This window comes from Bos javanicus, chromosome 11, assembly GCF_032452875.1.
Source record: "Bos javanicus breed banteng chromosome 11, ARS-OSU_banteng_1.0, whole genome shotgun sequence".
In the NCBI taxonomy this organism is placed as follows: Eukaryota; Metazoa; Chordata; class Mammalia; order Artiodactyla; family Bovidae; genus Bos; species Bos javanicus.
The window spans coordinates 98857407-98871963 of NC_083878.1; the positions used below are offsets into that span (position 1 = coordinate 98857407).

The 14557-nt window shown below is 50.6% G+C and overlaps 1 protein-coding gene across 16 annotated transcripts in view; it reads left to right on the forward strand.

Moving 5' to 3' along the window:
* Positions 1 to 14557, forward strand: part of SPTAN1 (spectrin alpha, non-erythrocytic 1) — a 58467-nt gene that overhangs the window by 17259 nt on the left and 26651 nt on the right. For 12 of the 16 annotated variants that reach the window (XM_061433723.1, XM_061433724.1, XM_061433721.1 and 9 more), the window contains exons 6-24: positions 116 to 249; positions 416 to 560; positions 643 to 797; positions 1498 to 1633; positions 3296 to 3397; positions 4282 to 4419; positions 4916 to 5026; positions 5698 to 5775; positions 5884 to 6039; positions 6258 to 6462; positions 6966 to 7147; positions 7489 to 7732; positions 7902 to 8024; positions 8690 to 8907; positions 9632 to 9724; positions 10308 to 10442; positions 11516 to 11664; positions 12739 to 12798; positions 13906 to 14104. In XM_061433723.1, the coding sequence (XP_061289707.1) occupies positions 116 to 249; positions 416 to 560; positions 643 to 797; positions 1498 to 1633; positions 3296 to 3397; positions 4282 to 4419; positions 4916 to 5026; positions 5698 to 5775; positions 5884 to 6039; positions 6258 to 6462; positions 6966 to 7147; positions 7489 to 7732; positions 7902 to 8024; positions 8690 to 8907; positions 9632 to 9724; positions 10308 to 10442; positions 11516 to 11664; positions 12739 to 12798; positions 13906 to 14104 (2763 nt within the window). The remainder of the gene's footprint in view (positions 1 to 115; positions 250 to 415; positions 561 to 642; positions 798 to 1497; positions 1634 to 3295; positions 3398 to 4281; positions 4420 to 4915; positions 5027 to 5697; positions 5776 to 5883; positions 6040 to 6257; positions 6463 to 6965; positions 7148 to 7488; positions 7733 to 7901; positions 8025 to 8689; positions 8908 to 9631; positions 9725 to 10307; positions 10443 to 11515; positions 11665 to 12738; positions 12799 to 13905; positions 14105 to 14557) is intronic. The other 4 variants (XM_061433732.1, XM_061433726.1, XM_061433734.1 and 1 more) reach the window with 1 other exon arrangement.

The window sequence follows — 14557 nt, forward strand, 5'->3', positions numbered from 1 at the left end:
TTCTTCAGAACAGTCAGGATTGCTGAGGCAGACATGTCAGGGAGCCAAGGCCAGGTGAGCGGTGACGGGGCCACAGGTGCCGGTCTGAGTGTTGTGTCTGCCTTTCCTGGCCCAGGAGCAGCACCCTGAGGAGGAGCTGATCAAGACAAAGCAGGACGAGGTGAATGCAGCCTGGCAGCGGCTGAAGGGCCTGGCCCTCCAGCGGCAGGGGAAGCTGTTTGGGGCAGCTGAGGTCCAACGCTTTAACAGGTACCAAGCTGAGGGGGCTTGCAGGAATGGGATCTCCCGGCCAGGTGTGGTGAAGCCTACGGGGAGTTGAAGAAAGTGTGGGGCTGACTGGATCTCTGCCCTGTGTGGCATCCCAGTCCCGGATGGACGATGTAGCTACAGACAAACGGGTGCCTCTGTGTTGTAGGGATGTGGACGAGACCATCAGCTGGATTAAGGAGAAGGAACAGTTAATGGCCTCTGATGACTTTGGCCGGGACCTGGCCAGCGTCCAGGCTTTACTACGGAAACACGAGGGTTTGGAGAGAGATCTTGCTGCCTTGGAGGACAAGGTGGGTTTGGAAGGCAGCTGTTTCTGTGACTGAGTTACTCACCAGGGTCGGAAGAGCAGCCCTGACGAGCGTGTGTCTCCAGGTCAAAGCCCTGTGTGCCGAGGCTGACCGCCTGCAGCAGTCCCACCCTCTGAGTGCCACCCAGATCCAGGTGAAGCGAGAGGAGCTGATCACCAACTGGGAGCAGATCCGCACCCTGGCCGCGGAGAGACACGCACGTCTCAACGATTCCTACAGGTAGAAGCGCTCCTCCAGGGCTCCACAGCCTGTACCGTGAAGCTTTTGTTTTAGAGTTGAGGTCAGAATTGATGGTTAGTTCTCTGTAACAAGGAGAATGTGTTACAGCTTTGGTATAGCTTCATAGCTTTCCTCTAGTAAGAAGATGCAGAAGACTTTTTCTTACTCTGTTTGTTATGTATTTCCTTGTTGTGTATTAATGTATTTCTATATAATATTCAGAGACTTGACAACTTTGTAGTATTTGTATATACATGCACAGTATTGATGACTTTATAAATGTCTTTTTTCCAGTCCATATGACTTTGTTAGAACCAATATAAATGGAAATAGCTATTAGCAATAAGTATTTAGCAATCTGAGCATCATGTAAAATATTCTGTTAAAATTGAGTAAATCAGAAATTGAAAGGGAAATAGTATTTCTTACTAGTAACTAGGAGTTGAATTTGGGAATCACAAGGAAGTTGAACATAAGGGACAAGCTCAGGGAATTATAGTGATGGACAGAGCCTAAATTTTGAAGGATTGATTTCAGTCGTCTTTTACTAGTCTAGATTGGAAGAGTCCTCCCTTTCCCAGGGCTAGAGTTTGTATGGCTTGTTAGACTCTTGAGGACATAGAATTTGGAGCTCTGGGGCGGCATCTTCCACCCGGGGCCTCCCCTGGAGACCTGTGCTTACGGACCTTTGGTTTCCCAGGCTTCAGCGCTTCCTTGCCGACTTCCGAGACCTCACCAGCTGGGTCACTGAGATGAAAGCCCTCATCAACGCAGATGAACTTGCCAACGATGTGGCCGGAGCCGAAGCCCTGCTGGATAGGCATCAGGAGCACAAGGTAGTGTTTCCAGGGTCTTCTAGAAGTAAAGCCGTGAGCTTATAGTGCGTGGCTGTAGCTCTGTTACTTCCAGCCTGGAGTGGCTGAAACCTTGCTCACAGGTAGCTCTCACCATGGGGATTGGGGCTGGTTTTGCCTTTGGAGTCTTGCTTTTTCTGCTTCTAATAGATGGTTGCTGCTGCTGCTAAGTCGCTTCGGTCGTGTCCAACTCTGTGTGACCCCATAGACGGCAGCCCACCAGGCTCCCCCGTCCCTGGGATTCTCCAGGCAAGAACACTGGAGTGGGTTGCCATTTCCTTCTCCAGTGTGTGAAAGTGAAAAGTGAAAATGAAGTCGCTCAGTCATGTCTGACTCTTAGCGACCCCGTGGACTGCAGCCTACCAGGCTTCTCCGTCCATGGGATTTTCCAGGCAAGACTACTGGAGTGGGGTGCCATTGCCTTCTCCGAATAGATGGTTACTCTCCTGATATGTAACTCATTTAACCATGATTCATAAAATCAAAAGGGCCAAGCTCTAGCAGGGTGGAGGTGCTGTTTTGCATATGTATCCTGTGCCATCTTGAAAAATCTTTAAATGCTGAACTTCATGGTTGGTTTGAGTAAATCTAAACTTCATAATCTGCTCTTTCTCCAAAGTATGTCCATGGGAAATTAGTTTTATGAGATCTTAACAGGCTTTATACCTTTAGAAAAGGGTTTTCTGTGGCTAAGTAATTTTGGAAAACACTGTTAAGGTTTAAAAAATTATTACTATAAATCTTCTGAGGTGCTAAAAATAAAAAATCAATATACAAAAGTCAGACAGCCCCCTCTGGACTAGCAACAGTTAAAAGCGTAATTTTTAAAAATACTAATTATCACGTGAGAAAATATAAAGTACTTGGGAATCTAACAAAAGTTGTTTAAGACATCTGTGGAGAAAGCTGTACAGTTTTGAGGAAAGGGGAGAAACAGAATAAAGGGGTGGGCATGGTGGAATGATTGCTTGTAGAGGTGCAAATTCTCCCCAAGATGTATGTATTCAGTGCAGTTCCAGGCAGAAGCCCAGAGGCCTTTGTGTCTGAAATGAAACATGCTGATTTTAAAATAAAATTGGAAGGGATTTCCCTGGTGGTCCAGTGGCTAAGATTCCTCACTCCCAATGCAGGGGGCCTGTGTGCAATCCCTGGTCAGGGAGCTAGGTCCTACGTGCCACAGCTAAGAGTACACATGCCACATCCAAGACCCGGTAGAGCCACATAAATAAATAAACGTGAAAGTAATTTAATTTGGAAGAAAAAAAAATTAAAACCAGCTGAGACAATTATGAAGAACAGAGGAGGGACTCTTCCTACCAGGTATTATAAAATCATAAGTTGATCTGGCACAAGGAGACCTGAAATAGACCAGTGGAACAGATGATGGAGAGCTCGGGCCCTGTAGATATGTGGACACTTGATGGTTTGACAGATGGCACGAAAAGCCAGTAGGAAGCAGACTTCTTAGTAAGCGATGCTCTCCGGTTTGGTTACCTGGGCTGATACTAGCAAACCTGGCGTCATCTTTGGTTTGTTCTCATTCTAGATGTGATATTCCTGATTTGAATGGTTATACAAAATTCAACAACTTACTCTTTGTTACAAAGTGGTGGACATAAATTGTCCTTTTCTCCCCCCCATTAGGGTGAAATTGACGCTCATGAAGATAGCTTTAAATCTGCAGATGAGTCTGGACAGGCCCTGCTTGCAGCTGGTCACTACGCCTCAGATGAAGTGAGGGAGAAGGTATGAGAGGAGAAAGGGTCTTTTAATAAAAGTCTCTGGAAGCTGTTATCCATCCTTAAATATCCAGATGTTGCATTCACCACAGTGTCAGAGAAAACTTAACGCAGGAGATTCTGCCTGGAAGTTAAGGAGCAGCAAACACTTCCAGAGATTTAAAAAGGAGATGCATGGTGATTGATTAGAGAAAGTTCCATTTGTGTGGGCCACATGCAACACATTTCTTCCTTAAAGGGGACTTTGCAGAGAGCTGATTCTTGCATTAGTAGCTAGAGTTGAGAGGAAACATTAAATTATGTGTATGTGTATATAATTCCAAAGTTTCAAAGTATCTTTGTAAAGATGCCTGAGGTACATTAAATAATGATTTTTATGTTTTTAATACTATATAGACCAGGAAGAGACATTTTAAAGACACACTTTATTGTCGTTAACTTTACAGCCTTCAAATTAAGTCTTAAGCATTGATGGATCTAGTGAGTGTGTTCTGAGGAGAACCCACTCAGTTGACACCTCCCACCTAAGAGTCCCTGCTCCTCCTATGCTGCCTCACTTTTACATACGTGCCCTTTTTCTTCCACCAGAGGTTTACTTGTCATGTCTACCTAATATTATATGTGATAATATGGCAATAAATTATTAATAATTCTAGGTTCATTCAAACAGAGCCAATTCTTAGGTTTAGCAGGACCATGCAAACCCTCAGGATCTGTGATTTTTGTGTGTGTGTGTGTGACTTGGCTGACATGTGCAAGTGAATGCTATCCTTTTTGTGTAAATCAGAACCAAGGCCTGAAGGTTAGCAGAGGATTAGAAATGCCAGGAGCCTCTGTATCTGATGTTCCCCTCTCTTCCCCTGTTCCCCACCCCCCCCACCGCCACCCTAGCTGACCGTGCTGTCCGAGGAGCGGGCCGCGCTGCTGGAGCTCTGGGAGCTGCGACGGCAGCAATATGAGCAGTGCATGGACCTGCAGCTCTTCTACCGCGACACGGAGCAGGTGGACAACTGGATGAGCAAGCAGGAGGTGAGTGGGGTAGGGAGCCGGCCACCTGTGCCATGCTGTTCAGCTGGCCCGTTCGGTTCGGGTTTAGTTCTTCGTCATGCCGAGGGAGGGGTTGCCGGCTTCCATGGCCCCTGCCAACACCATTCCTATTGCTGAGACTGAAGGGCCCTCAGGAAAGGATCCGGTTTTTCAGAGGACTGTGATGGTGTAAAGTTTTTTGTTAGATTTTCTTTTCCGTTAGAACTTTGCATTTTGTGTGATTTAAATCTGCTAGAGGTAATGAAAGCTATTGGAGCAAACTTTCAGTAGAGGGTAGAACGAGGGTTTCATGCTCTTGCTGGATTGGTTTTAAGTGAATCTGGAAGGACCTCTGGCTTCCAGGGGAGACCTGAGAGTTTCATGGCCATAGTCTTTATTCCCCTCCTTTCTGTATTGTGGCCTCAGCAGCCTTTGCTTTCTAGCCCTGAGAGGTGAAGGGCGTCGGACATTATGTCAACACTGTGTTTCCTCCTGTAAGGCGTTCCTGTTGAACGAAGACCTGGGCGATTCCTTGGATAGTGTGGAAGCGCTTCTAAAGAAGCACGAAGACTTTGAGAAGTCCCTCAGCGCCCAGGAGGAGAAGATCACAGTAAGACACCTTCCTGGCGTCCGTGCCGTCACGTGATCCTTAGCGTCAGCGGAGGTCTCTTCTTGTTCTGAGAGGCTTCCGAGCAGAGTCAGAGAAGTCTCCGGGTGCTTACACCCTCGTGAGGGTGATCAGCCACCTTGCTGGAGACACAGCACAGCTTTTAGAATGAAATTGTTCTCTTGATGTAAACCTCCAGGTTGAGATTTCCTCCCTGTTAAAGTAGTTAAGAACTAAGATAAAAGGTTTTCTCCCCATTGAGCACTGATCTTGGAAGTAGGAATTGAGGAGTTACCGTGATTACGATGCTCAGCTTCCACTGCAGGTGGTATGGATTCGATTCCTGGTCAGGGAACTAAGATCCTGCATGCTATGTGGTTTGGCTGAAAAAAAGAATTAGGAGTTGAAAGGCTGGTAACCTGTGTCTGACCCCGTCAGATCCTGCCCTGACATTAACTGCAGCCAGTGTCTGCAGGCCTGAGTGGAGCTAGCATCACTGAGCCATCTGACTGAGGACGTCAAGTAAAAACTCGGAAGTTAAGGGATAAAGGTTGTCATAGCAAACCTCAGAGTGAAGTCCTTGACGTGGTCTAGAGCGTTGTGTTCTGCACTCCCCTCTGTGGGCCGAGCTGTGATGAGCCCTCACCAGTGACAAACCCTCTTCTTCCTCCTAGGCCTTAGATGAGTTTGCCACCAAGCTGATTCAGAACAACCACTACGCGATGGAAGATGTGGCCACCCGGCGAGACGCAGTGAGTGCACAACTTCCTCACTAGCCTCCTTTCCATCCATGGGTGTCCCTCCCAAGGCAGGTCAGTTAGGGGTGAGAGTGGAGACTCACAGGGGGCCTTGCCTTCCAGCTGCTGAGCCGTCGCAATGCCCTGCATGAGAGAGCCATGTACCGCCGTGCCCAGCTTGCAGATTCCTTCCACTTGCAGCAGTTTTTCCGTGACTCTGATGAGCTCAAGAGTTGGGTCAACGAGAAGATGAAAACAGCCACGGATGAAGCTTATAAAGTAAGATCCTGTCGGCAGTGTCATGTAGCCCTTGTTCTGTAAGCCAGACACCATGCTTACAAATAGATGTAGCTAAAGAAAAAGAGATTGGAAGTTGCAAAAACACACTACTAAATGTAAGCTGGCGGTTTCATACGTCCCCTATGAAGATAACGTGCGAGTGCAGTGCAGCGTAACTTGCTGTCCTGTGGTTCGAGAGAGAACCTCTTTCTTGGCAGGACCCATCCAACCTACAAGGGAAAGTGCAGAAGCACCAGGCCTTTGAGGCCGAGCTCTCGGCAAACCAGAGCCGCATCGACGCCCTGGAGAAAGCCGGGCAGAAGCTGATCGATGTCGACCACTATGCCAAGGACGAGGTGGCGGCTCGGATGAATGAGGTCATCAGTCTGTGGAAGAAGCTGCTGGAGGCCACAGAGCTGAAAGGTGAGGGGAGGCATGCATGGGGTTGTGGTAGGTTTAGAGAGTTAAATGCTCGTCCTTGGTTTAAGTACTTGGGCCACCTAGGCGAGCTGCACCAGGTGACTGGGCACTGGGGCTCACTTCCTGAGGGAGTCAGCTGCGTGGGTGCCTAATGATGTGCAGGGTTGGCGGATGTGACTGTGTGCACTGGCTGGTGGGGGAGCCTGAGAGAGGAGGGGCTGATTTGGTCAGTGGGCCTGGTTGGCTGGGGCCTCCTCACTAGAAGAGGTCAGCAGTGAGCCGAGGGCACCTAACCATTCATCAGCACTTAATCCATGGGGCTCATTCCAGCTCCGCATTTGGAAGGCAGAGCCGAGCTTGCAGTTTTCCTTCACCTTGTGATAGACGTGAAGCCATCACTGAAACCCTGCCCCGTCGTGGTCCTTCCGAGAGGTGCCGCTGTTTACGAGCAGCGCTGGCAGAAGGGTGATACTCACCCACAGACTCACCCTTGCTTCCTTGACCAGGCATAAAGCTCCGCGAGGCTAACCAGCAGCAGCAGTTTAATCGCAACGTTGAGGACATCGAGCTGTGGCTGTATGAAGTGGAAGGTCATCTGGCCTCGGACGACTACGGCAAAGACCTCACCAACGTCCAGAACCTCCAGAAGAAGCACGCCCTGCTGGAGGCTGACGTGGCAGCTCACCAGGTACGGGCCCTGGACACGGATGTGGGGCTGTGGGCGTGGGAGCGAGAGGGGCCGGTCAGCCGAGGCCGGTCAGTTCGGGGGGTATGAAGTGTGTCGATGCCTTAGAGAATCGTGGATGCACCGCTTGCTTCTGTTCAGGTTGGTCTGCTTGCCCTTGGAGCTTCCTAGGAGCCCCAAATGGGGAAAGGGCGGCTGGAAGCGCACTCCAGGGAAACAACTGTGTGTGTTTTCTGTGTGTGAGCAAACCACACCTGAGGCAATAACGTCAGCCAGGAGACGTCCAGAACGCGCTTGGCCGGCCCCGGGCCAGGCTTTCAACACTGTGTCCTTCCCGTCTCCAGGATCGCATCGATGGCATCACTATCCAAGCCCGCCAGTTCCAGGACGCGGGCCACTTTGATGCTGAAAACATCAAGAAGAAGCAGGAGGCCCTGGTAGCTCGCTACGAGGCGCTCAAGGAGCCCATGGTTGCCCGGAAGCAGAAGCTGGCTGATTCCCTGCGGTTGCAGCAGCTCTTCCGTGACGTCGAGGATGAGGAGACGTGGATTCGGGAGAAAGAACCCATTGCCGCCTCCACCAACAGAGGTCAGACTGCCTCTGTCAGACGGAAGTCCAGTTAGGAAAGGGAGGGGACCCGTGTCCGAATGAGCAAAGTAAAGTTTCAGTTGAACTGAGTTTTTAAGTGAAACCGTGGGGAAAGCTGAGAGTGATGGGGTTGACTTTTCTCTTGACTTGGGAGTGGTTTCTCTTTCAGGCAAAGATTTAATTGGAGTCCAGAACCTGCTAAAGAAACACCAAGCGCTACAAGCAGAAATTGCTGGCCACGAGCCCCGCATCAAAGCAGTCACACAGAAGGGGAACGCCATGGTGGAGGAGGGTGAGTGTCATCAGGAGGTGGCTTTGTTCTCGTTTGTCGTTTCGCCCGCCGAGTGCACGGTCCCGGGTCAGGCTGGGCTAGGGGTTGAAGACTGTCCCCCCATCTCCTGACTGTGACTCTGACTAGTCCATAACCTTTCTGAACCTGAACTCACCCCCCAGCCACCAGCTTCTCAACTTCTCCCACAGTTGAGAAGATGGCTGCTGCTGCTGCTAAGTCGCTTCAGTCGTGTCCGACTCTCTGCGACCCCAGAGACGGCAGCCCACCAGGCTCCCCCATGCCTGGGATTCTCCAGGCAAGAACACTGGAGTGGGTTGCCATTTCCTTCTCCTGTTGAGAAGACTAAGTGAGGTCAAATACTGAGGAACCTGAGACAGTGCCCAGCACTCAACGAGTTTCCAGGATGGAGAGTAGGAGGGGGCTGTGGGTTTTATTGTTTGTTTATGATGACATCACTAGTGCCAACTAGGGCCATCTGCTTAGAGTCTAGACAGACATCGTGGTCTGAGGAGATCTGTTAAAGGGTTGGAACCTGGGCCTCATATAAAACTGGGAACATGAAGGGACGTGGCTCCCTGGACAGAGTCGCAGAGGCTGTGAGCGCTCAGAGGACCTTGTTTGTCCCCATGTTTCTCATTGTCCTCCTTCCCCTGCCCGCCCTACAGGCCATTTTGCTGCTGAGGACGTGAAGGCCAAGCTCCATGAGCTGAACCAGAAGTGGGAGTCGCTGAAGTCCAAGGCCTCCCAGCGGCGGCAGGACCTGGAGGACTCGCTGCAGGCCCAGCAGTACTTTGCCGACGCCAACGAGGCTGAGTCCTGGATGCGGGAGAAGGAGCCCATCGTGGGCAGCACCGACTATGGCAAAGATGAGGACTCGGCCGAGGTGATGCTTACTGGGGGTACCAGGCTCGGGCTGGGGCCGGTTAGGAGAATGACCACGTGTGCAGGGTGCAGTCTCATGGCTTTTAAGGTGTTCCAGCATCTTCCGCTTTCCTCTGGTAATTCTATTATGCTCACAAAAGAGAGAAGGCAGCCTTGGTGTTTCACTTTTAGCCGTGACCGTGTCTCCGTTCTTCATTTTTTCTGTATACATATGTGTACATAAGCACAGTTTTTTGTTAGTCATCTTTTTTGAATGAAATTCTTAAATTTTATTCATGAAGGTCTAGGTGTAGCCGTGTGCCTGCCTTTTCTTGCCTCTTCACATAAACCGTCATGAGCTGAGTATTGACCCGACCTGATAGGGTTTGGAGTAGCAGGAAGCACCGAGGGTGGTGGGAAGGGGGTTTCTGGAGGAGGGCAGCATGTGCCCAGCTGCCACTTACCAGGAGTGTTCAATTCTCAGGATGGGTGGTGGATCACTGTATATGTGATGATGTTCTTTATGACTCCTCATCTGTTCCAAGGGTTGCATAATTAAGTATAGATGAAAAGATTATAGAAAATGTGATATTTTCTCCACGTTAAGTGTTTATAATATAAAGGGAGAGAGAGTGATCAAGTCACCGGGTAGCTAAACAGATTTCAGAGGCAGACGGCGTGTTGGGGAGGCAGAGGGGCTGCTCTGGCTCCTTGCTCAGGGTCGCCGTGTGTAACTTGGATTTCAGGCTCTGCTAAAGAAGCACGAGGCATTGATGTCGGATCTCAGCGCCTATGGCAGCAGCATCCAGGCCCTGCGAGAGCAGGCCCAGTCGTGCCGGGTGAGCAAGGCTTTTCCTGTCAGCAATTGCGAGATCCCAGGGGTTGGGTGGGGGCCGAGGAGCAGGGGGGCCAAAAGACCCAGGTGCTGACAGCAGGTAGCACGATCGCAGGTGACAGTCTTTTATTTACGTGTTTTAGCTGTGTTGGTCCTTCATTGCTTCATGGGCTTTCTCTAGTTGCAGAAAGCGGGGGCTACTCTCCTCTGTGGTGCACAGGCTCTAGGGCATGTGGGCTCAGTAGTTGGGGTACCCAGGCTCAACAGTTGAGGGCATAGGCTTAGTTTTTCCAAGGCATGTGGGATCTTCCTGGACCAGAGATCAAACCTGTGTCTCCTGCATTGGCAGGCAGATTCTTAACCACTGACCCACCAGGGAAGCGCCTGTAGGTGACTTTCCTGTGACCTTAAAGGTCCCAGACAGCTGAGCTTCCTGAATCAGATCTTGTTGGTAGGTTCAGAGGAGAACTGTCACCAGTGTATGTTTGGTGAATGTGGGTCTTCTGCTGAGGCTGGGATCTGCAGTGGCTGAGACGGCACTCTGGAGACATCCTGTAACTGTGTTTGCCCTTCCTTTGGATTTTTAGCAACAAGTGGCCCCCATGGATGATGAGACTGGGAAGGAGCTGGTCTTGGCGCTCTATGACTATCAGGAGAAGAGTCCCCGAGAGGTCACCATGAAGAAAGGAGACATTCTCACCTTACTCAACAGCACCAACAAGGCAAGCACAGAGGATGACCGGGGGTGGTTTCCACATATTAGGTGTCTTGGGAGCTTGTCTTTCCAGGATGAGGCTGGTTTAAAACTTGAAATTACTAGAGTTTCCAGGTCAGTCTCCCGTGTCGTGTGGGTTTACTATTTTGCCTGTGACTGAGATGACCAGTCTGTTTCCATAAATACCTGAGAGCTAGGGTAGTGACTCTTACTCTCAAGGAGAGCTTTTTCATCATGGACCACTTCCAAGTGGAATTTTTTTCTCTTTTGAGCCAAAGTCTGCTTCTCTGTCACTGGTACCTGTTGGTTCTAGACTATAGGGCCCCACAGCAGAGGGTTGAAGACAGGCTCCAGCATCACCCTGTAGGCTCCGCCTTCTCATCTTCTCCAACTTCAGTGCTGCCTGGTTCATCAGTCTTTCTTCCTTAACGTATTCTGATTGACCATGGCCTTGGAATGAGGCCATCATCTGAAGAGCCCCCCAAGATCCTGCCCCCTGTCTTGGTGTAGGCTGGAGAAGTGTTAGGCACCTCCTGTTCCCAGCCACTCAGCTCACCTGGTCGTGGGACTTTGAGGAAACTCTGGCCAGTGTTGTTCTACTGACCCTAAACCTGAGCTAACTGCCTGGTCTGACTCTGGTGTACTCAAGAGCAGCCTCCCCCAGTAGAAGCTGTGGTGATGGCAGACTGTGTGTCTGTGTTGGCCCCACAGAAGCCACTGGTCACAGGCAATCACAGGGGGCTTCGGAGGTCCCAGAGCATCTGAGGTTTTATTAAATTTCCTGAAGTATGGCTAGAGGCTGCTGTGTTAGCACAATCCTGGGGCATCTGTATGAAAGAGAAGGCGGCCTTCCTGCTCCAGTGAAGTCATGGCTGCCTCGCTTATGACCCTCCCCATACGCGGCAGGTCACGAGGGGACCGAAATTCCCATCTCCACACCAGGTGACTTTGGTACCGTCACTGGACCCTCATGACGTGACTAGAGCTCTTCATGTGTGCACGCGTGTGTGCACGGGCCTCCTTGGGTTCTCCCTCCATCGGGAGGAATTTGCCATGAAGACAGTCTCTTTTTGCCTGTAGGACTGGTGGAAAGTGGAGGTGAACGACCGGCAGGGCTTCGTGCCGGCTGCCTACGTGAAGAAGCTGGACCCTGCGCAGTCAGCCTCCCGGGAGAACCTCCTCGAAGAGCAGGGCAGCATCGCGCTGCGGCAGGAGCAGATCGACAACCAGTAAGGGCCTCGCGGGCGGTGGCGGAGGGCCGGTGGAGGTCTGCGCCTGCGCCGTGCATTTGTGAGGGTCTGTGGTGGAGGCCGCCCTGAGCTGAGGCTCCAGGGCGAGCGCTCTGCCGGTGCCCATCTGCGCTCGAAGGTGTACTCTGCCCCCGTCCCCACGGCATAGCTTACCCACACAGCTCCGATCCCAGGAACCTTTAATCCCTTTTTTATCCTTTGGTTTGTTGTTTTCCCTGCATTTGCCAGTTGCTTTTCCTAAACAACGTTTGCTAATTATCACCATCTGGATCTTTGTTCTCCAGTTCAGGAGGTGCTCTCTGAATGGGGTTTTTAGCTGTTCCACACCTCTTGAGCTCTGTCCTCTGCAAAAGGCTGCATAGAGTGTGTTTCTCTACCATGGTTTTGTGCTCTGAGAGTGGAGTGTATGTTTTAGGAAACAGCTCTGCACTCTTTGCTGTGGCTGAGCTCCCTTAGAGACCCGCACCCTCTTTTAGGGCACGTCTTGCACCACTAATGAGATCTAAAACTGTGGACACCTGGGTGATAGCCAGGAAGTACACTCTGACAAGAGGCTGGAATGCTAGAACTTTTTTGACCCCGTTAATCCCTGCAGAGGTCAGTTTTTATACACTTACCGATGCTTTCTATTACTGCTAAGAATGAGAGGTTTTGGCCTGGATCATAAACATGAGAGCAAAAAAGTGGACCAGATCACTGACTCCAGTTGCATGTCAGCCCTCAGGAAAACCTGTAACTCCGGGCGGTCACTGTACCCTGGCCTGGCTCTGTGAAGCGACCAGTGTCTCTAGCCAAGGAATGTTTACTGCCTTAAGCATGGCAGACAGGAAAACAAAGGTGAACTAACTCTCTCGTGTCATTGGATTTGATTTTCCTGCTCTTTCCTTACTGTGACTTCATTCCCGGGCTAGCCTGCTTCCAAGAGCTCTCGAATGACTCCGTCATTTCCCCCTTGAAGCGTCCACCGTCCTGGCCCCGGTCGGAGCCGCTGCCTCACAGCCCGTGGATTAACCCACTAATCCGTGCGTGCTTTTGCTGTGCCCCCCTGTGCAGGACGCGCGTAACTAAGGAGGCTGGCAGCGTGTCTCTGCGTATGAAACAGGTGGAAGAACTGTGAGTAGGCCGGAAGCCCTGCCGAGCACCACCCACCGCCCCTGTCCATCCTCCCTTCCCTGCTTCTCTTGAAGGCGCTCACTGGTCAAGGAAGGCGAGGTGGCGGGAGGGCCCGTCTCTGGCAGCAGCTTTGGCTCACGAGGGAAGGGGTTCGGGTGAAGCTGTGTCAGCTGTGGCCGCTTCTCTCGTTGGTGCTTCTGTGCAGCCGTGCGTTCAGAGCCTGGTCGGTTCGCCTGCTGTTAGCTTTCTTACTGGACTAGCCACTGTCAGCAGACCGGGTGGCCGGTACCCTAGTGCTCCTCTCTTGGCAGGAAACCAAATGCCTCTTAAAGTCTCTGATTCTTGGTAACACGTTCCTGTTTTATTTCGCTTTTGGAGACTTAGATTCTATTCTAGATCTTTTTTTAACTTTCAACTCAGTTGTATTAAGTTTGCTATTTTCACATCTGCAAGGATACCAGGAGTTCAGCCTGTTGTATTTTGGTTCCCAAGGGTTCAAGTGTTGTTGGATTCTTCATAAGAAATCCTCAGCTAATGAAATGTGCTTTACGTGATTTCTCCTTCCAAAGTGGCCAAAACTTCCTGAGAAATAAGTATATTAACGTTAGAAACAGTAGGAATTCCCTACTGTTCCAGAGATACTAACACCCTGAATGAGGCTGTTGTAAAGCTCAACGTGCCTTTCCCCACCACCTGGGGGCTGCTGGCAGAATCATACGACAGGAGAACAGGCCCTCTGCATACACCACGCCCAGCAAGTCCATCTCATCGGGCAGCTGTGGTCGCATGGAGCCTGTGTTGTGCTGAACGCTTGGTTTTGGTCATTTGTGGTTGTGGTGTTGTCAGTGCACACGCGGCCCCGGGGCTGAGTGTGCCGGGCCGTCCCCGCCACCCCATTGTGAATGGTGCAGTGTGTGCTTGTCCCAGAGGCTGTCCGTGGGTCCTCGGGGCCTGTGTCTTCACCTGCTGTCTGATACTCTGCCGCCACGGCGTCATCCTTATCAACACACAGCCTTGGACCGCTTCTCGAAGACACAGGTGGTCTGCTTCCATAGGAAGTTAACCCACCTCCCCTCCCTCCCTCGTCACCCTCTTGAATTACTTCAGGTACCATTCTCTGCTGGAACTGGGAGAGAAGCGTAAAGGCATGTTGGAGAAGAGCTGTAAGAAGTTCATGTTGTTCCGTGAAGCTAACGAGCTACAGCAGTGGATCAATGAGAAAGAAGCGGCCCTGACAAGTGAGGAGGTTGGCGCGGACTTGGAGCAGGTTGAAGTGCTGCAGAAGAAGTTTGACGACTTCCAGAAGGTATGGGAGGTCTTGCAGCTGAGCAGAAAATTGTTCAAAGATTTGGATCTCTTGACATTTGACTGTGGATGTCTGGAATGAAAATTACAGAGATTATATTCCTCTGTCTCTGTAGCCATTTTTAAACAAGTTTAATCATAACTTTTCTTGCACCAGTTTAGTTCTGAGAAGACATCAATACGTGCAGTTTTCTCTACATGTTGTTTTAAGAACTTGCCTAATCTATCATACAAAAATGTATAAAAGTAGTTCTCCTAATTAGGGTTAAGTTCACATAACATTGGGCTTCTCTAGTGGCTCAGTTGGTAAAGAATGTGCCTGCAACACAGGAGACCCAGGTTCAATCCCTGTGTTGGGAAGATCCCCTGGAGAAGGGAATGACTACCCACTCCAGTATTCTTCCTTGGAGAATGCCATGGGTAGAGGAGCCCGGTGGGCTACAGTCCATGGAGT